Source organism: Oncorhynchus kisutch, linkage group LG1 (assembly GCF_002021735.2).
Source record: "Oncorhynchus kisutch isolate 150728-3 linkage group LG1, Okis_V2, whole genome shotgun sequence".
In the NCBI taxonomy this organism is placed as follows: Eukaryota; Metazoa; Chordata; class Actinopteri; order Salmoniformes; family Salmonidae; genus Oncorhynchus; species Oncorhynchus kisutch.
Genome location: NC_034174.2, coordinates 21,074,595 through 21,097,444, shown reverse-complemented (window position 1 = coordinate 21,097,444; position 22,850 = coordinate 21,074,595). Strand labels below are relative to the sequence as shown.

At 42.8% G+C, this 22,850-nt stretch overlaps 1 protein-coding gene across 5 annotated transcripts; it reads left to right on the top strand.

The window, feature by feature from the left end:
- Positions 1-17,579: 17,579 nt before the first annotated feature.
- Positions 17,580-22,850, top strand: LOC109897739 (activity-dependent neuroprotector homeobox protein). 5 transcript variants are annotated; one of them, XM_020492299.2, is made up of 5 exons: positions 17,594-17,701; positions 17,782-17,965; positions 19,094-19,210; positions 19,424-19,516; positions 19,955-22,850. In XM_020492299.2, the coding sequence occupies exons 3-5, from the start codon at positions 19,103-19,105 to the stop codon at positions 22,151-22,153; spliced, it is 2,400 nt and encodes a 799-aa protein (XP_020347888.1). In that variant the 5' UTR covers positions 17,594-17,701; positions 17,782-17,965; positions 19,094-19,102; the 3' UTR covers positions 22,154-22,850. The 5 variants fall into 5 exon arrangements, with proteins under 5 accessions (XP_031653410.1, XP_020347882.1, XP_020347888.1 ...); XM_031797550.1 differs by lacking the exon at positions 17,782-17,965 and having other exon boundaries at positions 17,580-17,631; XM_020492293.2 differs by having other exon boundaries at positions 17,590-17,965.

Here is a 22,850-nt window from a genome sequence, read left to right as displayed (position 1 = left end):
GTCCTCCTGATTGATGTGAGTGTTGCAGTTATTCTAAACACCATCAGGATTTCTCTCCCTCTCTCTCTGGGTTTATGCACAACATCTATCCCACATAGTCAGAGGCTGCTGCTGGGCACTGGTTATTTGATAAACATACCTTCTAATGAAATTTGTAGTTTTTTTAGACCAGTGTCAGTAAAGGAACATGGAGAAAATGGAAAGCAGCAGAAACATAAAAGCAATGACCAGACTGCACAAGGCTGAAATTATGATTGCTGTAGAACAACTGAGGTATGGAAGAGAGAGAAAGAGAAGCTTGATTTTCTTTACAGTTATGCTACCTGTAGAAACATACTGTGTTGAAATCCAACAAGTTCATTTCAGATAGTTCACATATTTTCTTCAGCCGACCTTCCCATAAAAATCTAACAATAATAGATACAATATACAGTGGGGCAAAAAAGTATTTAGTCAGCCACCAATTGTGCAAGTTCTCCCACTTAAAAATATGAGAGAGGCCTGTAATTTTCATCATAGGTACACTTCAACTATGACAGACAAAATGAGATTTTTTTTCTCCAGAAAATCACATTGTAGGATTTTTAATGAATTTATTTGCAAATTATGGTGGAAAATAAGTATTTGGTCAGATCTTGCGTGGATCTTGCGTGGAGCCCCAGATCGTGACATGGGGATTTATGTGGTTTGTTTTGTCTGGGGTTGTTTGTAGTAATGGGATTGTGGTTAGAGTAGTACTCTAGGTAAGTCTATGGTTGCCTAGAGTGGTTCTCAATCAGAGGCAGGTGTTTATCGTTGTCTCTGATTGGGAACCATATTTAGGCAGCCATATTCTTTAGGTCTCTTGTGGGTGATTGTTCCTGTCTTTGTGTTTGTGGCACCAGAGAGGACTGTTTTGGTTTTTTCACAGTTCTTGTTTTGCAGATTGTTGTATTTTCATCTTTATTAAAGATGTACAAAACTAACCACGCTGCATTTTGGTCCGCCTCTTTCACCAGAAGAAAACCGTTACATATATACTATATATATATATATATATATATATATGACAGTACTCATTCAAGGGTTTCATTCAAGGGGTTTAGATTTTAGATTATTCTAGGTAGCCACCCTTTGCCTTGACAGCTTTGCACACCCTTGACATTCTCTCAACCAGCTTCAAGAGTTAGTCACGTGGAATGTATGTCAATTAATAGGTGTACCTTCTTAAAAGGTTCATTTGTGAAATTTCTTTCCTTATTTTGTTTGAGCCAAATCAGTTGTGTTGTGACAAGGTAGGGTTGATATACAGAAGATAGCCCCATTTGGTAAAACACCAAGTCCATATTATGGCAAGAACAGCAAAAATAAGCAAAGAGAAACGACAGTCCATCATCACTTAAAGACACGAAGGTCAATCCGGAAAATGTTAAGAACTTTGAATGTTTCTTCAAGTGTAGTCACAAAAACCATCAAGCATTATCATGAAACTGGTTCTCATGAGGACTGTGTTGGTCAATGTCTTCAACAAATGATCAGGTCTATATTGCTTTCATACATACATTGGTAATGGAAAGGAAACACAGACTCTTTGTTTAAGTATTAAAATACTCCTTTTAGTATTTTTATTTCACCTTTATTTAACCAGGTAGGCTAGTTGAGAACAAGTTCTCATTTACAACTGCGACCTGGCCAAGATAAAGCATAGCAGTGTGAACAGACAGCAACACAGAGTTACACATGGAGTAAACAATAAACAAGGCAATTACACAGTAGAAAAAAAGAAAAAAAGAGTCTATATATACATTGTGTGCAAAAGGCATGAGGAGGTAGGCGAATAATTACAATTTAGCAGATTAACACTGGAGTGATAAATGATCAGATGGTCATGTGTAGGTAGAGATACTGGTGTGCAAAAGAGCAGAAAAGTAAATCAATAAAAACAGTATGGGGATGAGGTAGGTCAATTGGGTGGGCTATCTACCGATGGACTATGTACAGCTGCAGCGATCGGTTAGCTGCTCAGATAGCAGATGTTTAAAGTTGGTGAGGGAGATAAAAGTCTCCAATTTCAACGATTTTTGCAATTAGTTCCAGTCACAGGCAGCAGAGAACTGGAAGGAAAGGCGGCCAAATGAAGTGTTGGCTTTAGGAATGATCAGTGAGATACACCTGCTGGAGCGCGTGCTACGGGTGGGTGTTGCCATCGTGACCAGTGAACTGAGATAAGGCGGAGCTTTACCTAGCATGGACTTGTAGATGACCTGGAGCCAGTGGGTCTGGCGACGAATATGTAGCGAGGGCCAGCCGACTAGAGCATACAGGTCGCAGTGGTGGCTGGTATAAGGTGCTTTAGTAACAAAGCGGATGGCACTGTGATAAACTGCATCCAGTTTGCTGAGTAGAGTATTGGAAGCCATTTTGTAGATGACATCGCCGAAGTCGAGGATCGGTAGGATAGTCAGTTTTACTAGGGTAAGTTTGGCGGCGTGAGGGAAGGAGGCTTTGTTGCGAAATAGAAAGCCGATTTTAGATTTGATTTTGGATTGGATATGTTTGATATGAGTCTGGAAGGAGAGTTTACAGTCTAGCCAGACACCTAGGTACTTATAGATGTCCACATGTTCTAGGTTGGAACCATCCAGGGTGGTGATGCTAGTCGGGCATGTGGGTGCAGGCAGCAAACGGTTGAAAAGCATGCATTTGGTTTTACTAGCGTTTAAGAGCAGTTGGAGGCCACGGAAGGAGTGTTGTATGGCATTGAAGCTCGTTTGGAGGTTAGATAGCACAGTGTCCAAGGAAGGGCCAGAAGTATACAGGATGGTGTCGTCTACGTAGAGGTGGATCAGGGAATCGCCCGCCGCAAGAGCAACGTCATTGATATATACAGAGAAAAGAGTCGGCCCGAGAATTGAACCCTGTGGCACCCCCATAGAGACTGCCAGAGGACCGGACAACATGCCCTCCGATTTGACACACTGAACTCTGTCTGCAAAGTAGTTGGAGAACCAGGCAAGGCAGTCATTAGAAAAACCGAGGCTACTGAGTCTGCCGATAAGAATATGGTGATTGACAGAGTCGAAAGCCTTGGCCAGGTCGATGAAGACGGCTGCACAGTACTGTCTTTTATCGATGGCAGTTATGATATCGTTTAGTACCTTTAGCGTGGCTGAGGTGCACCCGTGACTGGCTCAGAAACCAGATTGCACAGCGGAGAAGGTACGGTGGGATTCAAGATGGTCAGTGATCTGTTTGTTGACTTGGCTTTCGAAGATCTTAGATAGGCAGGGCAGGATGGATATAGGTCTGTAACAGTTTGGGTCCAGGGTGTCTCCCCCTTTGAAGAGGGGGATGACCGCGGAAGCTTTCCAGTCCTTGGGGATCTCAGACGATATGAAAGAGAGGTTGAACAGGCTGGTAATAGGGGTTGCGACAATGGTGGCGGATAGTTTCAGAAATAGAGGGTCCAGATTGTCAAGCCCAGCTGATTTGTACGGGTCCAGGTTTTGCAGCTCTTTCAGAACATCTGCTATCTGGATTTGGGTAAAGGAGAAGCTGGGCGAATAGCTGCAGGGGAAGTTTTCAATTATCATGGATTTATCGGTGGTGACCGTGTTACCTAACCTCAGTGCAGTGGGCAGCTGGGAGGAGGTGCTCTTGTTCTCCATGGACTTTACAGTGTCCCAGAACTTTTTGGAGTTAGAGCTACAGGATGCAAATTTCTGCTTGAAAAAGCTGGCCTTTGCTTTCCTGACTGACTGCGTGTATTGGTTCCTGACTTCCCTGAACAGTTGCATATCGCAGGGACTATTCGATGCTATTGCAGTCCGCCACAGAATGTTTTTGTGCTCTTCGAGGGCAGTCAGGTCTGGAGTGAACCAGTGGCTATATCTGTTCTTAGTTATGCATTTTTTGAACGGAGCATGCTTATCTAAGATGGTGAGGAAGTTACTTTTATAGAATGACCAGGCATCCTCAACTGACGGGATGAGGTCAATGTCCTTCCAGGATACCCGGGCCAGGTCGATTAGAAAGGCCTGCTCGCAGAAGTGTTTTAGAGAGCGTTTGACAGTGATTAGGGGTGGTCGTTTGACTGCGGACCCGTAGCGGATACAGGCAATGAGGCAGTGATCGCTGAGATCCTGGTTGAAGACAGCGGAGATGTATTTGGAGGGCCAGTTGGTCAGGATAACGTCTATGAGGGTGCCCTTGTTTACAGCTTTAGGGTTGTACCTGGTGGGTTCCTTGATGATTTGTGTGAGATTGAGGGCATCTAGCTTAGATTGTAGGACTTCCGTGGTGTTAAGCATATCCCAGTTTAGGTCATGGGGGGCGATCAATTCACAAATGGTGTCCAGGGCACAGCTGGGAGCTGAGGGGGGTCGGTAGCAGGCGGCAACAGTGAGAGACTTATTTCTGGAGAGATTCATTTTAAAAATTTGAAGTTCGAACTGTTTGTGTATGGACCTGGAAAGTATGACATTACTTTGCAGGCTATCGCTGCAGTGGACTGCAACTCCTCCCCCTTCGGCAGTTCTATCTTGACGGAAAATGTTATAGTTGGGTATGGAAATCTCCGAATTTTTGGTGGCCTTTCTAAGCCAGGATTCAGACACAGCAAGGACATCAGGGTTGGCAGAGTGTGCTAAAGCAGTAAGTAAAACAAACTTAGGGAGGAGGCTTTGGATGTTGACATGCATGAAACCAAGGCTTTTTCGATCACAGAAGTCAACAAATGAGGGTGCCTGGAGACATGTAGGGCCTGGGTTTACCTCCACATCACCCGCGGAACAGAGGAGGAGTAGGATGAGGGTGTGGCTAAAGGCTATCAAAACTCGTCGCCTAGAGCGTTTGGGACAAAGAATAAAAGGAGCAGATTTCTGGGCATGGTAGCGCAAACAGGGGTATGGTGGGGTGCGGGTACAGCGGAGGTAAGCCCAGGCACTGGGTGATGATAAGAGAGGTTGTATCTCTGGACATGCTGGTTGTAATGGGTGAGGTCACCGCATGTGTGGGAGGTGGGACAAAGGAGGTATCAGAGGTATGAAGAGTGGAACTAGGGAGTCCATTGTAAACTAAAACAATGATAACTAACCTGAACAACAGTATACAAGGCATATTGCATTTGAGAGAGACATACAGCGAGGCATAAAGTAATCACAGGTGTTGATTGGGAGAACTAGCTAAAACAACAGGTGAGACAACAACAGCTAATCAGCTAACACAACAACAGCAGGTAAAATGGCGATGACTAGGCATAGAGGGTCGGATTAACTACACACAGAGCCTGAGTTTGCGGCTGGGGCCGACATATAAAACATAAATAAACAGAACGGAGTACCGTGATTAATGGACAGTCCAGCAGGCATCAGCTATGTAGCCAAGTGATCATAGTGTCCAGGGGGCAGCAGTAGATGGAACAGGGGAGCCCCACTACGCTAGCGACACGGCGTTTAAAGTTAGTAGCCCTGGGCTTAGTAGGAGCGTCTGCTCCGACGGAGGCCGGATGAAGGCACAGCGGATGGAGTATTCGTCGGCAGACCAGTCGTGGAGGTGCGGCGGGGGCGCCGTGTCGACAGAGAATCCAAGCCAGATGGCGAAAGAGGTATTGTGGAATTTAGTTTGCTAGCCGGGAGATGTGCCTGGCTCACGGCTAACTGGTGCTAGCTTCGTGGCAGTGGCGTTAGCCACTATATCCAATCGGTAGCAGCGGTGATCCGGTGCCAAGGTCCAGAGTTTACAGCAGGGATCCGGTGGAGTTTTGGGCTCTAGCTGTGTATGAGTGGGGTTCGGGTGAACAGCTGAGTAGGCCGGGAGGTGGGCCTCAGGGAATAGCTTCGGTACTGGGTGCCACGGTGAGTGGAAGCTAGCTGTGAGCTAGCTACCTGCAGGCTGTGAGCTAGCTAGCTAGCTGCAAGCTAGCTGTGAAGATCAGAAGTAGTGGTCCAGGGATTACGGCAGGAATCCGGCGTTGTTTTGGAGAGACAGTCCGATATTGGTAGACAAGCGATATTAGTAGACAGGCGAGTATTATCCAGGCTAAAAACAGGGCTGGTATCTGTGCAGAAGGTAAAAGCCGCTAGCAGTGTCTAACAATGACTAAATAGCTTGAAGCTAATTAGCTGGTTAGCTTCTGGAGATTCTTGAATGTGTTCTAAAATTGAAAATAATAGCGATTCCGTATCACATTGGGTGAGGCAGGTTACCGGAAGGTATAATCGAATCAAAAATCGAAAAGAGATTGAAAATAAATTGTAATATATATACAAAAAATATGAAAAAATACAAAAGTACACGAGAGGACAAAACAAACACGTCTTCACTGCTACGCCATACAATTGTAGGCAGAAGTTGGTACAGAGTACAGTATAACAATATATGATAGTTCTCCCCAAGTTCTGCAAAATGTCTAAGATATCCTGTAACTCATATAGCCTCTCCCAGTCCTCCTTGCGTGAGTTTGACCGAAACTTGACCTTTCAAGTATAGAGTCATAACAATGTGAAAGAGTGTAAGCATCTTCTGACAGCTGGCTGGTTTCATCAGGTCTGTGGCAGCCTTGTGTTCTCAGAAAACCAGATTACCACGGTGGGATCCAGACAGGAGGAGTCTGAACGTAGACACCTTCTGATAGTGTCTGAAGGTCACAACACTCAAAAACAGGTTTTAACACACACACACAAAGGTCTCCTGAAGAGGAAACCTTACAGTTTATCATAACATCATTTATTAACCCGTTAAAACGTGTAAGGCCTTGGTTTAACCCTCTTCATCCCCCCCCTTTGAGGCCAGCAGGCCTCAACAAAAGCAAAGCAACTCAAGCATCGTAATTATAAGAATCATCCATAAAAGATGCATTAGATTGCAAGCAATCCTCAGGAGATTGAGGATAGAAATAAGGGCCTGGGGGATGAGGAACATGAAGCATAAACATGCCTGGCATAGCCTTATGAAGTACACATTTGCCAGCTGCACAGATGCAGAAATGCAAATTAACAAAACAATCAGTGGGAGCAGTAACGGAACCAAAATGGAAAACAACTTAAATCCAACATGTCCTTGTTTATCTTTCAACCACCCAAAGGGGAACCAGGAGTCTTCTCCTGTGGGAGTGTAGGTATCAGCCAACTGTGTTAATCCTTTCAATATCTCTGTCATATTATCAGAGGAGTCAGGGAGAAGCATAACACATTCAGTGGGGGAAATAGAATTTAGGGCCCTGCAATATCACCCCTCCTAAGCCAGGATGTAGTCTAATGCCAGGCTATGCCTGGCTGTAACAGCTTTAAGATGCTGAACATCAGTAGAAAGAAGGGCAAAACCAGCAATAGTCAAATTCATATGGGCCTGCATTGAGTAGTTGTTGTTGTTAATCCAATCACCTATGACAATTGATCCTAACAACTCACTCTGACTCTGAGGGTTTTTCAAAACGACTACATACAAACCACTAGGCGTGGCTCGTCTACTCAGATTTTGGACCAATGTTTACCCATTGATTTCTGGTTTTCAATTGGTTCCCCTGGATCTCTATTCCTCCGAGCAGAGACTGCTGGTGCAGAATAAGAAGCACCAAAAACATGTACCTTAAAGGTTTACCCCAAGTTTTGTTTGTAACAATGTGACCATAGTGGTCATGTGTAACAACATCTGGGTCTGGATGTGTACTCTTATCTGTTATGATGGTTGGGACGTCTTTTGGCAGTGTGATAGGTGTGTGATAGGTGATAGCTGTGGGTGTTGCTGCGATGAGCTGGTATGGGCCCATCCATTTGGGGTGGTTACATTTTCTCTTGAAGACCTTCAGCTTGATCCATTCTCCAACATCAACGGGCAGGCTTTCTGGGTGGCCCTGTTCTGGAACTTCCTGGACCTTCCTGTATTGGGAATACAAAGACCTAACAGCATGGGTTAGTTCCTTCATATATTTGTTCAAATCATCGTCCAGAGCAGTCAGGTCAGTCAGTTTTGGAGTCATTGGTCTGTGTAAAGGAACGTTCATTGGATGGCCAGTTAAGAGCTCATGTGGGCTAAGCCCTGTTCCGCAGTTTATATTATTGCACATTTTCATCAAGACTAAGGGGAGACACTACCCATGACTTCCCGGTGGAGTGGCATGCTTTGGTAAGTCCCCCTTTTATGGTTTGATTAGCCCTCTCAGTAATCCCATTACTTTGTGGGTGGTACATACAAACAAACTTCTGATCTATCCACAATTGGGCAGTCACCTGTGCAACCACATCTCCTGTGAAATTGGTGTAGTCTGTGGAGAGAATTTCTCTTACCAAAAGTTTTGCTACCGTTTTAGCATCACAGTGCACAGTTGGAACCCACCTAGTAAAACGGCCAATTATTACCAGGCAGTATCTCTTTCTTTCTTTTCGTTCAGCCATGTCTGTGAAATCCATAGCTAAATGGGTGAACGGGCCGGCCGGAACTGGACATTTCTCTGGTTTCAGGGGGGTACCCTTACCAATGCATGTAGTACATTTATACATGTGTGTTTTGCACATTTCAATCAGATTTGGACAGCTATTAGTCTAACCATCTCCCATACTCATGCTGCATAACAGCATGAGTATGGCATCTAGAAGCAGCATTCTTAGCAGCAGCTTCAGCAGCTGCATTACCTAAACTAACGCTATCAGTGTTGCCTGTGTGGGCATTGACCTCAAGAATAGCCAACTTGGCAGGAAGCAACTTAGCTTCAAGCTTCTATCTGTAAACAGTGTTTAATAGGGGTACCAGACGCGTTAACAAAATTCCTACCTTTCCAAACCCCTATCCAAGACAGGCAAACACCAATGGCATATACAGAGTCAGAATAAATGTTAACCTTCAAACCACTACCTAATTGAGATGCTGCAGTAAGTGCTCAGGCAAGTGCTGTTCAATCAACAATGACCTATCCAGTGAGACTATACCAAAACCTGCATGTTTCCTACCAGTCTCTCTATCAATAAAGGCAGAGCCATCAACAAAGAGAGTAACATCAGGGAGCTCAAGAGGTTCATCATAAAGGTCAGGTCGGGCCTTGGAATCACGTTGGACTTGATCAGGAAAATGTCTCTACCTAGTAGGCTAACAGGAGTGACCGGAGAGGTCAGAAAGGGTGCCTTAATAGTATTACCTTCCCCCAGGTCAATTGTTTTATCTTCAGTCCAGTACAGCTTTTGCGATATCCCAGCGACTCCCATCGTCCTCACTGACTTAGATGTGAGTCCCAGGCCGAGGTGTCGGCCTGTAGATCCAATGCAGGAGGTGTGAGCTCCAGTATCTATTAAAAATGGTACCTCTTGATTGTTGACCTTCAGAGTAATGATTGGTTCTTTGGTACCATCCAGAAATATGTACTGGTGACATTGGAGAAGGGGGTCAGGGCATCCCTATTGTTGATTATTCTGCGTTGGGAACCACGCCTGGTTTGTCACAGGAGGCTGTTGGGGCCATCCATATTGTCGACCATTCATTGGTTGAGTCTGAGAAAAGCCAGGTTGAGGCTGTCCAGTGTAGGCTGGTCTTCCACCTTGGAAGTTCCCTCTGCCAGCATTCCCTCTCCATTGACCTCTCCCCCTCTGCTGCAAGGGTGGCTGCTGCATCTGTGGTTGGTGAGGGCACGTTTCTCATATGGCCTGCCACAACGCAGTACCAGCACACCAGCGGTTGTCTCATTGTGGGTAGGTATGGTTGTGGGTTCCCATATGGTTGAGGAGGGAACTGAGGAGTGGGTGCTTGGGTAAACTGTGGAGCAGGTGGTGGAGGAGGCTGCTGCTGCAGAGCAGCTGGGATTACAGCCACCATTAGATTGCTGGTCTTCCCCTTGTCAAACTGGGCCAGCTGGGCCTTCTCGAGCTGTGTATCAAGTCCAGTCTTCCTTGCTTTTTCTTCAGTCTTCATCTTTTTCCAGGCTCTGCAGTGGTGTCTAATGTGGTCCTCCTTATTAGGGCCTTCAAATCTCTCAGTGGTTTCTTCTTGCTATTCTGTCTTCATCTTATCCATCCAGTCGAGGATATCATCATCTTCAGTGAAGAGCAGTCCACCCAGTCTTGCAACACCTCTGGTGGTGGGAAACATTTCCCTCACCTTTCAGTAGAGTGCTTGTCTGAAATGGGTGAAGGGCAGTTCCACTCTCGTGTTCAGTGAATTATCCATGTTCTCTCTCCTCTCTCTTCTTCTCCTCCCACTGTCTCCTGTGTTGTTCATTTTTTCTTCATATTCTGTTCTCAATCGTACCAGTTCTTCTTCCTCTCTTCTGTTCTCTTCATTCACTGTGTGATTACCACTTAGACTTTGTTCTTTATCTTCATCAATACGACCACGTCTGATAACCTCAACAGCGTTATCAATTTCTCTCTGTACTTTCTTTTCTTGAGCTGCCATGAGGTCCTATGCCATGGTACTCTAGGATAGAGTTGTTGATTGTGTCTTGGCATCATTCTATATATCTCCTAGTTCTTGATACATTCTACCCGATGGTGGGGGAGACTTGTCATCTTGGTCTGGCAGGGGACCCGGTTCCTGTGTCTCCGTATTCAGAAAAGTTAAGTCTCCAGTAAAGACAACCCTCCTGGTACCATCCGAATCCCCTCCTTGTCTCGGCTCTTCCTCCCTCTGGTCCTGGAGACCAAGCACCTGGAGCTACTAGTAGTGGATAAATTCCTTTAAACCTATCTCCGCAGTAGGTGGGGGTTGGTGGAGCATATGGTGGAGCACTGCATTCTATAGGAAACTTCTCTGTCTTGACGGAGGCAGGGTCTTTAATCTTTGTCAGTTCCTTTTCCAAACCGGTAGCTTTCTGTTGAGTCCAGAATAGGTTACCCTCAATTTTGAACATTGACAAAGCAGCCACAAAAAATAGGGTGGATTTTTTTCTTTCCCATGGTCTTTTTTTTTCCTGTCTTCTTTTCACGATGTCCTGCACATCACCTGATATTTGGTTTTATTAAATGACCCGTCCGTAGGCCATCTATATTCAGTGGCCCAGGTTGTCTTTTTTCATAGTGTGGTACTTCCCAATTAAAAACTGTAGAGGGGTGGCAGGCTTTCATTGTGACATTTTTTAATTATTATTGTAGTATTTTTCTCTATTTTAAATAGTTTTTATTTTAAATTATTATTATTTTTAATTAGGCTCTGCTTGTAATGTGAATATAGATAAATGAATGCAAAATAACCCTATATGTGTATAGTCTATCCCTTAACTCACATAAGTTTATTTAAAGCAGGGTATTAAGTAAATGATAACAGAATACCATGTAATGTATGGGTGGTGTAAAATAATCGTCCTCTATGGAGCAACCACAAAATAGTAAAGGGTTCAAGATGACTTATAGCTGGTATAAACTTTGGTGTAACCTCCACAATAATCCTAGTATCTCTGTGATAACCTTCTCCTTCCAAGGAAGAAACTATTACTTCAAAACTATTTCTTTTTCAAATAACATGGGTCAGTACCACACGGGTAGGTCTATTTCCTAATACAGCAAGGGTGTATGCATTAAGGTTCATACCTCCACAGGCAACTCTTCGAGCATCTGATCCGAATGTCCACTCAGTTAATTCAAATACACAGGCATTATATTGTTTATGACTAACTCCTGATTTAATGTCCCACCCTCCAGCCATACCACACAGAAGACATGACACAAAGAACAATTACAAAATACATAGAACAATTACAGAATACCTTATCAGAATAATCTCAGCAATCGGCATTTACACTTGGAATTTCGCCCTAAATCCTATCACCAAGTGTCATCACAATAATAACAATTGGAGTTTATACTTGGAATTTTGCCCTAAACTTATCACCAAGTGTCACAATAATCATAACAATCGGCGTTTATACTTGGAATTTCGCCTTAAACCTATCACCAAGTCTCACAATAATAATAACAATTAACCCAGGAATTTATAACCTATTTCCTCCCACGGGTTGTGTAACAATAATTTCACACTTTCAATTATTCCACTGTTACAAATAAATGTTGTTTCATATAAATTTAACAGTGAGGCGCCACTTACCTGCCAGAATGACTCATTAACCACAGCTTGCTATACAAATTCAGACTTTAGATATAACAGGCGTCTGCTTACCTTGTAATTTTGTAGCGCTTGCACGTGGATTAATGGTCAGTCCAGCGAAGTGGTCACTCGCTCCTGGCAAGCTCGCCAAAGTTTTAGTAAATTTCTTCAACAAATGATCAGGTCTATATTATTATCAAACATACATTAGTAATGGAAAGGAAACACAGACTCTTTGTTTAAGTATTAAAATACTCCTTTTAGTAATACAACTGTAGGCAGAAGTTGGTACAGAGTACAGTATAACAATATATGATAGTTCTCCCCAAGTTCTGCAAAATGTCTAAGACATCCTGTAACTCAAATAGCCTCTCCCAGTCCTCCTTGCGTGAGTTTCCCTGGCAACAACATTTTAATAAATCTAACCTCCCCTGACAGCATTAACCGTCTTATCAGCAATTAAAAGCTCAGAAGTGGGTTTGACCGAAACTTTACCTTTCATCATAAGTATAGAGTATAACAATGTGAATGAGTGTAAGCATCATCTGACAGGTGGCTGGTTTCATCAGGTCTGTGGCAGCCTTGTGTTCTCAGAAAACCAGATTACCACGGTGGGATCCAGACAGGAGGAGTCTGAACGTAGACGCCTTCTGATAGTGTCTGAAGGTCACAACACTAAAAAAAGGTTTTAACACACACACAAAGGTCTCCTGAAGAAGAGACCTTACAGTTTATCATAACATAATTTATTAACCCTTTAAAAGGTATAAGGCCTTGGTTTAACCCTCTTCAACTGCCACAGGAAAGGAAGACCCAGAGTTACCTCTGCTGCATAGGATAAGTTCATGAGAGTTACCAGCCTCAGAAATGTACAATTAACTTCACCTCAGATTGCAGCCCAAATAAATGATTCACAAAGTTCAAGTAACAGACACATCTCAACATCAACAGTTCAGAGGAGACTGTGTGAATCAGGCCTTCATGGTCAAATTGCTGCAAAGAACCCAATACTAAAGGACACCAATAAGAAGAAGAGACTTGTTTGGGCCAAGAAACACGAGCAATGGACATTAGACCAGTGGAAATATGTCCTTTGGTCTGATGAGTCCAAATGTGAGATTTTTGGTTCCAACTGTCTTGTCTTTGTGAGACGCAGAGTAGGTGAACGGCTTCACTGAAGCATGGAAGAGGAGGTGTGATGGTTTGGGGATGCTTTGCTGATGACACTGTTTGAGATTGATTTAGAATTCAAGGCACACTTAACCAGCATTGCTACCACAGCATTCTGCAGCAATACGCCATCCCATCTGGTTTGCTCTTAGTGGGACTATCATTTGTTTTTCAACAGGACAATGACCCAACACATCTCCAGACTGTGTAAGGACTATTTGACTAAGAAGGAGAGTGATGGAGTGCTGCATCAGATGACCTGGCCTCCGCAGTCACCCGACCACAAGCCAATTGACATGGTTTTGGATGTGTTGGACCGCAAAGTGAGGGAAAAGCTGCCAACAAGTGCTGAGCATATGTGGGAAGTCCTTTAAGGCTGTTGGAAAAGCATTCCAGGTGAAGCTGGTTGAGAGACTGCCAAGAGTGTGCAAAGCTGTCATCAAGGCAAAGGGTGTCTACTTTGAAGAATCTAAAATCTATTTGGATTTGTTTAACACTTTTTTGGTTACTACATGATTCCATAAGTGTAATTTCAAAGTTTTGATGTCAAGACTATTATCATACAATGTAGAAAATAGTAAAAATAAAGAAAAACCCTTGAATGAGTTGGTGCATCCAAAATTTGGACTGGTACTGTACATACTAGTGGATATTTACCCCCTGCCACACTCTCCTCTGCCCCAGTGGTGAGATGAAATCCAAAATCAGGTCAGATCGTCCCTCTGTTCTTCTTTGACATAATTTGTTATTTTCAGGCTTACTCAGGTGTATGTAGTCTACTTGAGCAGTTTGTTTCTGAAGGCCATTTGGGCCAAAATATGTTTTAACTGAAAAGTATAGCAACCAGTGGCGACCCGTCGTTCGATGCAGAGCACCACACTTTTAGGTACATTTTTTTGTTATTATTTTGGCATTAATACGTGTCACATATCCGTTTGCAAACAATGTGAAAAAAAATCTAATGTTATTGAGTTAACAAAGCCGCATACAAACATGGTCTCTTTTTTGCTTTCTTGAGTAAGGCTGCTCCAAAATGCTGGTGTTACAGCCTAGCTCAGTGCTTTCTGTGATGGTGGGGCTAGCCAGCAGAAAATACAGAGCGTTGCATCTGATTGGCTCAGTTTTCTGTCATGATTGGCTCAGTTTTCTGTCACTCATGGGACAGTACGTCATCCCCAATTCTAAGATTAGAGCTCAAAAATGTTAGCCTCTTGAATTCTGCCATAGAGTTATATTAGAAGTGCCCATCCAAGAAGGCTCAAGGTCATTGGCCACAGAAAGAATGACATCAAATCATGTTATATCTACACTAACTTTGATTGAACTTTGATTGAGATGTTGATCATGTCAATATCTCACTTTCAATGTCTTAGCTAGCAGTCATCATCAGTTGTCATCAAGTTGACAATCTACTGGCAAATCCTTTTTAATCCTTGTCATATGATGAAAAATAATGAAGAGAAATTATAGATAAAATGTATCGGTGCTCATCGGCCATTTACATTTTATTTTTTTAACCTTTATTTAACTAGGCAAGTCAGTTAAGAACAAATTCTTATTTTCAATGACGGCCTAGGAACAGTGGGTTAACTGCCTGTTCAGGGGCAGAACGACAGATTTGTACCTTGTCAGCTAGGGGATTTGAACTTGCAACCTTTCAGTTACTAGTCCAACACTCTAACCACTAGGCTACCCTGCCGCCCCATTGTACATAAAGATTACACAAGTTGGAAATCGCAAAGTCTTGTATGCTACTGCATAAATTATGTAATATGCAAGGGAGAAATGTATACTGTAGCTAAAAAAGTAACATAATACTAAGTGCATGTTGTGTAGTAAGCTGTTAGTAGCCCATGTGCCTCACCCTAATAATTCGGTCTATTTTCACCAATGCGGTATTGTAAACACATAGTAGTTGTGGTGCTTGGCTTACACGTGCAAATTCAGCACACACAACATTCTATAATAGATTTGTGTTATTTGACACGTCAAATTAAAAGCTTATTTAACGTGTCAAATATGTTATATAACGTACATCTTTTTTGACACGCAAAGATAGAAATGGCGTTCAATGTGCTTCACCCTAATAATTTGGTCTATTTTCACCTCCTGTTCTAACTTGGTGGTGACTATAGCCTATAACCTGTTTCAGAGAAATGTAATCATTGAATATTGTAAGAGTTGTCATTGTCTGGTTATATGCCCCATTTATTTATCCTACATTTCTGACTTGTACAGGGAGCACACTGTAAGAATGGTCCATGTTGTGAATTCTGTCGCTGTACATTTAAAAAATGCTGAACAACTAGTTAAATTGACTATGTCCGTCGTCGCTTGCTCATTAATGTCTTAATCGAAATTACGGATTGCCTCTTATCCGCTTGTCATCCCCTTATGCCATAGTTTGTACATCTCAATTGTCAGTAGAAACCACATTTGTTTATGCAAGTCTGCCTTATCAGCTATGTTTTTAAAAAGGCAGTAAATGAGGCTGAATTAACTGTTTCGCTGCCAGACAAGGCTCCGCTGATAGCCAGGTATAGCAGTGGTAAGGTGTTGGGACTGCTGTTGGGACAGCTTTATGTAGGCCCCAACAGTTTGTAGGCACCATTTGTTACCGTAAAATAGTTAGGTGCTGGGTTTTAGGCTGATAGCAACCACCACAGGGTGTCCGTTGAGAACATGAGGAAGCAGTAGTTCCAGATCAAGGATTTAATGAAGATCCACACACACGCATACAACACCTCTCGCTCTGATACTAATTGTGGTTATTTAGCTGCATGCACAATAACATCAGAAATAAAAGCAATTTCTTCTGAGGAGGTAAAATAAGCAGGAGAGAAAAACAGCTTGATCATCAGAATGGACACTATAGACTGCTTGAGGCTCTGCCTGGTCGGGTATTACCCTGTCCCGGGACAGAAGACTGCTTATTGGCTAATAAAATTATGATGATTGGTGACCTCATTCCAATAGGAAAACCAAAAGAAAGTTGGGGTCTTGGAAAGGAGATGAGTTGACCATTTGAACAGTTACCATTATAGTGCAATGTATGTATTGTTTAGTGTTGTGTTGTGTAGTGGCTTTGCTGGCATGCATCCCACTTTTTTTTTGCCCCACCAAGATTTACATGATAAAATCGCCACTGATAACAACATTTTTGAATAATAATATTGAGCAAGAACATCTTCATTTTCAGACCCTCTCCCAAGTCTCAAATCCAAAATGCTGGAGTACAGAACCAAATTAAAAGTTGTAGCTTCACTGTCCAAATAAATATGGGGCAGCGGCGTAGCCTAGTGGTTAGAGTAACCGAAAGGTTGCAAGATCGAATCTCTGAGCTGACAAGGTACAAATCTGTTGTTCTGCCCCTGAACAAGGCAGTTAACCCACTTATCCTAGGCTATCATTGAAAATAAGTAATTGTTCTTTAACAGACTTGCCTGGTAAAATAAAATATGTAGTGTTTGACCTTCATTTTCTAGTCTTGTCTCTATTGGGGGAAATAAATATAGTCTCCTTATAACAGTGTTTTTGCATCTCAGGTGATGGGGGATACAGTGGGCTGGGGCTTTGTGGTCAGAGGTATGGCCCCAGTTTATGTCCAGGCAGTCGATCCTGGAAGCCCTGCTGCTGCTGCAGGGGTTAAGGTAACACAAACATAGTGCCACACACAGTAATATATTAAAATGTAGGCCTATTTTTTGTGACATTCTCCTGATTATTATTGTACGCCTAAGTGAGTCAGGTGAATTGGCAAAGCATTCTTCACCTGGATTACTGCCAGGTCACCAGGCTGGTGATGACCGGACCTCGCACTATTGTGTTGGATGTCATGGAACCAGAAGTACCTTCAAAATTCTCCAAAACCTGCCCCAGAAATCTCCTGAACTAGCTAAACTATTGTGTTCTGTGTTTTTATTTTAGATGTGTACAAATTGATCTGTAAAGCTATATATTGATCTGTAAGATACTACTTCAAATTTCTTGGGAGTCTCTTGAAAAAATAAATATCAGAGTGCATGGCTTTGTTGTTGAGCATCCATGCTGTAGATTGTTTAGTTAAATAGTATTAGCCTATTCATGGTGGTGGCTACAGTTGCGAACCTAGAGAAAAATTGGCCAAACTAACTAAAACTATATCACAGGGTCAGGGTGTATTAGCCTAGTCAAATACTTTTTATAACTAGCTCATTGTTCTGTCTGTGGCCTAGTCTTCTATGGGCCCACATGTCGTGGAATAGATGGGTGGGTCCAGTCAAAAATATATGATGCTTTTGGACCACTTTCCTTGATTTTACACCCAAGAAACATAGGTGTGACGTTTGAAACAATTAGATACTCAGTACTAAGGGAAGCACATATCTCAGAAAAAAAATATTGTAGATTTAAAACTTATCTCCCCAAACATTCACTTCCGTCTTTTCCTCCTCGCCATTTTGGATTGACTTGGCTCGGGTTAGTTGGGAACGTTCAAGAGAAGTGCTGATGATTGTCGGATTCAATTGTAACAGGTCCAATTGGCCATGTATGTTGTAAAATATGCACTAGAAATCCACCCAACATATTGTGGCTATTAGCTAGCAATTAATTTAACGTATATTGCAGATGGCAGAGATTTTGCTAACTAGCTAAACCGCACCACCGGCTTGGCGAGGACGAACAACAACCGCATCATTGAGTTGGATTCATTTGTTAGCCAACGAGCTACCGTTTCTTGTTCGCTAGCATTTATCTCAGCAAACCATTTGGGCAGCCAGTTTTTGTGTGGTTGGGTTCGGAGACATACCAGGTAAGATTGGTTAGAGTTGAGGCGCAGCATTTTGTATAACTAGTTATAGCGGCAAGTTAACTAGCGAACAAACATGCCTGGCTATCATCGGCTAGCTAGTTGTTCGGCTAGACGTTGGCTAGCTACTGCATGCTAGCCAGTTCGCCTTCTGCTAAACTGACGCTAGCTAACATAAGGTATCTAACAAGCATCCATTGTGTATTTTCTTTACCTCACTTCATAATGATTACTAACAGACATTATAACGTTAGTTAGATAACCAACCTTTGACAAAGGATTTGTAACGAACCATCAGAGATCTAAGTGATGTTCGCTAGCTAAATTCGCTAACGTGTTAGGCCCATATTCGCTTTTTAGTCTTAATTTAAGGTTCGTCATAAGGTTAGCACTGTGGTTAGGTCTAAAATCACTTAAAGATAAATTGTAGAAATTATGATTTTGTGGCTATGGTAAGTAGTGACGGCCGCATAGCTACATAAGGACGTTTCAGCTGTACAGGAAACCAATAGATGAGAAGAATGTTGTCCCAAAACTGAAGTCCCATCATGTCTGTGCCAATCAATGCTGTTTGTGATTTAGCTATGATCTTCGAATGCAAATCATCTTAACGTTATTACCAAGTACCTCAACTCCACGATGATTTCATCTACGGAGTTGAATGTAGACTATCGTTTTTTATTAACTTACATCGCAGTCGATACGTCAAACATTACAATGTTTGTCCTCTATTGCTTGCATTTCTTTGTTTGCTGAAATGCATACTTTTTAACAAGACGTTAATGAAGTAGCTACAACCAGCTCTAAGATGCCAAGTAGGCACGAATGCGCATGTGCCAATTAAATCTCAACATGGTAACGGTTGTATTTGATTCATGTTTTATTACAACGTTTCAAAAAACAAACGCTCGCAACATCAGAGGATAAACTGGTACAAGGTAAGGGTTTAAGAATACTTTTTTTGTATTGACTTCATAGCAAGTCAGTGGTTCGTTTTAAAAAAAACTAGTCTGAGATCAACCCTGGATAAAATCATCATGGAGTTGAGGTACTTGGCTATCTTTGGGTATGAGCAGGCCATATGGGTTTGACATGAGTAGTAATAGAATTCTCTGTCATTTATTCTTGCAGTCTGGAAAGATGTATCAACTCCCTGTGAACAACCTCACTAGGATACGAAGAGCAAGGAAACAGGTGAAGGCGGCACTTTGTGACATTGGGCTGGAGTACTGTAAGGAGCAAGCGGAGGTGAGAGAAAATAAAACAAGTCATAGCTTTTACCTATCACTAAGGTTTTAGTGTTGTGTGTGTGTGCCTAACGTAAGAATTTCACTCGTATTTTTAGTAATTTGTGCTTCCGAAAAAATTGTAGTAGAAATTAATAGGCATATAATCTAATTTGACAAGTTCCAGCATACAGTACTGTGATTTCTGATCAGAATAATTGTCCCTCTCACATAGGACCTCAAAGACTTTTGCCCAGATGAGAACTATGTGAAGAATACTCTCTGTCTGGAACTTTGTTCATGGGATCCGACATTCTCAAAAACACAGGTAAATGACTCACACTAGAAAAGGAACAAGATAATTAAGTTAATTGCCCCTTATGGGGGCGGCAGGGTAGCCTAGTGGTTAGAGCGTTGGAATAGTAACCAGAAGGTTTCAAGTTCAAATCCCCGAGCTGACAAGGTACAAATCTGTCGTTCTGCCCCTGAACAGGCAGGTAACTCACTGTTCCTATGCCCTCATTGAAAATAAGAATTTGTTCTTAACTGACTTAGTTAAATAATCCTAGTTAAATAAAGGTAAAATAAAGGTAAAACAATTCTGGGGCTTGTAATGATTATAGTGCTACTTTGTTTGTCACAATCATAAATACATACAGTTTGGGATAAAGGAGCCATTTCAGTTTTGTAAATGTTGTGATTACAAAGTTCAAACAATTAAACAACGTTATTAAACTCGCCTGTATATTATTTTGTTTTTTTACAGGAGTACCGGTCAAAGCCTTTCTGCTGTACAGAGTGCAACTTCTCTTCCAAGTACTACTCGGGCTACAAAAACCACTTCCGAAATGTCCACAGGCACAACTTTGAGAACCGCATCCTGCTCAACTGCCCTTACTGCACCTTCACTGCGAGCAAGAAGACAATGGAAACGCATGTCAAGGTCTTCCACATATCTAGTGTGGCACGTCAGGGTCTAGGGGGCTACCAGGGGGCTGCTGTGGGGGCAAATAACAAGGTGGAGAAGGCAATGTACTATTGCAAGAAGTGTAACTTCCGGGACCCTCTGTACAATGTTGTGCGAAGGCACATCTACAGGGAGCACTTCCAGCATGTGGTCTCACCCTATGTTGCCATGGTCTCAGAAACATCAGTCAAAAATGGAGCCAATGCGGTCAACGGCAACAACATCCTCTGTAAGCGCTGTCAGTTCTCCACCCGTAGTTATGAGGCGCTAGTGCAGCATGTCATTGAATATCATGAGCGCATTGGCTCTCAGGTGACAACCATGATTGGACATGCTAATGTTGTGGTGTCCAGACCGCAAAGCTATGCGATGGCCCAGAAGGGTTCTGTGATGACTGGGGGTCGTACCCTGACCTCTGAACAGGTTAGCCATATGGTAGGGGTCCATCTAAAGCAGGGACCTACTGGACTAAAGAATGTGACATGTCAGTCCTCTATTGCTGGCCAGCGTTCGACCATTCCTGGCAATGGTGGTTTGGGAGAAGGTGCTAATGCTAGTCTTACATCCCAAACACAGAAGTGGAAAATGTGCACGGTCTGCAATGAGCTCTTCCCTGAAAACCTGTACAGTGCTCATTTTGAGAAGGCACACAGGGCTAAGAAGGTATGGGCAATTGCCAAGTATATCATGAAGATCCACAACTTCACCAGTAAGTGTTTGCTTTGCAACCGATATCTGCCCAGTGACACATTGCTTAACCACATGCTGATTCATGGGCTCACCTGCCCACAGTGTCATGCCAGCTTCAATAATGTAGAGAAAATGCTAGATCATGTGGGGCAGGCTCATCCAGATGACTTTGTTGGTCCTCCAGCCGCCTCCCCGCTTACTTTCGACCTCACGATTGGGCAGGCTAAGAACAAAATCATACAGCTTATTGTTATAACCTATAACATGAAGGAACCTGTAGCTGCTCAGGAGCAGTCTATGGCTTCCCATGCCCAGAACAGCTTCCACACTCCAGTGAAGAGTATGCCTTCAAAGATGCCAGTGAATAAGAAAGACATGCTTGCCAGAAGTCAAGCCACTGTATCTGGCAGCAATGAGGTTGGCAAGACTTTATGTCCACTATGTTTTACCATCCTCAAGGGTCCTATATCTGATGCCTTGTCACAGCATCTGAGAGAACGACACCAAGTGCTTCAGACAATGCACCCTGTGGAGAAGAAGATGACATACAAGTGCATCCACTGTTTGGGCGTCTATACTAGCAACATGGTGGCCTCCACGATCACTCTGCACCTTGTGCAGTGCCGAGCTGTGGGAAGGGCCCAGAAGGGCCTGGGACCAAAGTCTGCCTTGACACTCAACTCCTCTGGTGCAGGGTTCTTAAAGCGTCAGCTACCCTCCCAACCCATGTCTGGCTCCAAGAGGATGAAGATAAAAAATGATGTTGTATATTCCCCAATGAATATGGACAAGCCAGGGGAGGCTGTGGATCTAGTGTTGGACCCTAGGAACTATGAGCACAAGACTTATGAAGCACGCAAAGCCTTCCTCGCGACCTATTTCAATCGTTGCCCCTATTTAACTTCACAGGAAGAAGAGAAGCTGTCTGCAAGCCTGTGGCTCTGGAAGTCTGACATTGCCAGTCACTTCGCTAATCGACGGAGGTCATGTGAGGGAGACTGTGAGACCAGGAAATTGAAAGTGCTACTTGGCTTTGACATGCAGGCACTCAAGGGACTGAAGCATGACATGGACTTTGAGGAGAAAACCAAGCTCCCCATCACGTCAGTGGAGAAGGCCTTTAAGTCTAGGCCGGCACTTAACACAGACCAAAGAAAGCAATGCGAGACCATTAACTGTACCCTCAAGCTAAGTACTTACACAGAACCAATATCTATTGACTCGTCTGATAGTGAGTCAGAACCAGAGGACTGTTCCATTGAGAATGGGCAAGTTGACACACCAAAATCTGTGGATGTCACGTCTTAAGGAAAATCAAACCTGCCAGAAGAGAACTCTCCAAGCATTGAGGGGCCTAAAATAGAGATGGGCCCTTATCAAGATGGTTGATCAAAAACCTGAATCACCTTCTGTTAGTTTACTACAGACTCTAGGCCTAAATAAGGTGCCTTGGGTTGGTAAGATGATGCATCAAAATGAGAGCAGCCTAAAACACCTGCGGTACAGGGGAAGCATGAGGGTTTGGTGCAGGTAATCCTTACACTGCAGTTCTTCAGTTATAGGAAAGTCAGGGAAGGTAGGGGAGACTGACAGGACAAATTAAGACTTCATAAAGTCAGTGGGATGCTCAGTTTAAGTAAAGAATAATTACTCATTCATGAATTAGGAACTACACAAGTATAGAAAATAGCTGTTAACTTCTGGCTCTAGATAAAGGTATGCTGAAATGGTGCAAAAGAAAATGTATGGTGTCTGTAGCTAATATTGGTGGGAACATTGTACATATTTAGTAGGCCTTCATTAGATTATGCATACATTTAGACTGTCAGTTTTAAGTAAAATTCAAAAAAAATGCACTTCTTATAGGCATATGGATTGTCCTCCCATATGATGTATTATTGTCATTTCAATTTTAGAGATAGCAGGGTAACATGTATACATACCTATGTTCACTTTTGTTTAAACAAAGAAATTGGTTTAATAAAGCTTTTTCAAAGAACCTTCA

Excerpts from the sequence above, each read along its gene's own strand:
- LOC109897739 (XM_020492285.2), top strand. The coding sequence starts at position 18,838 with ATGTTTTATTACAACGTTTCAAAAAACAAACGCTCGCAACATCAGAGG. Across the intron at positions 18,901-19,093 it reads AGAGGATAAACTGGTACAAG|TCTGGAAAGATGTATCAACT; the intron begins GTAAGGGTTTAA and ends TTATTCTTGCAG. Across the intron at positions 19,517-19,954 it reads CGACATTCTCAAAAACACAG|GAGTACCGGTCAAAGCCTTT; the intron begins GTAAATGACTCA and ends GTTTTTTTACAG.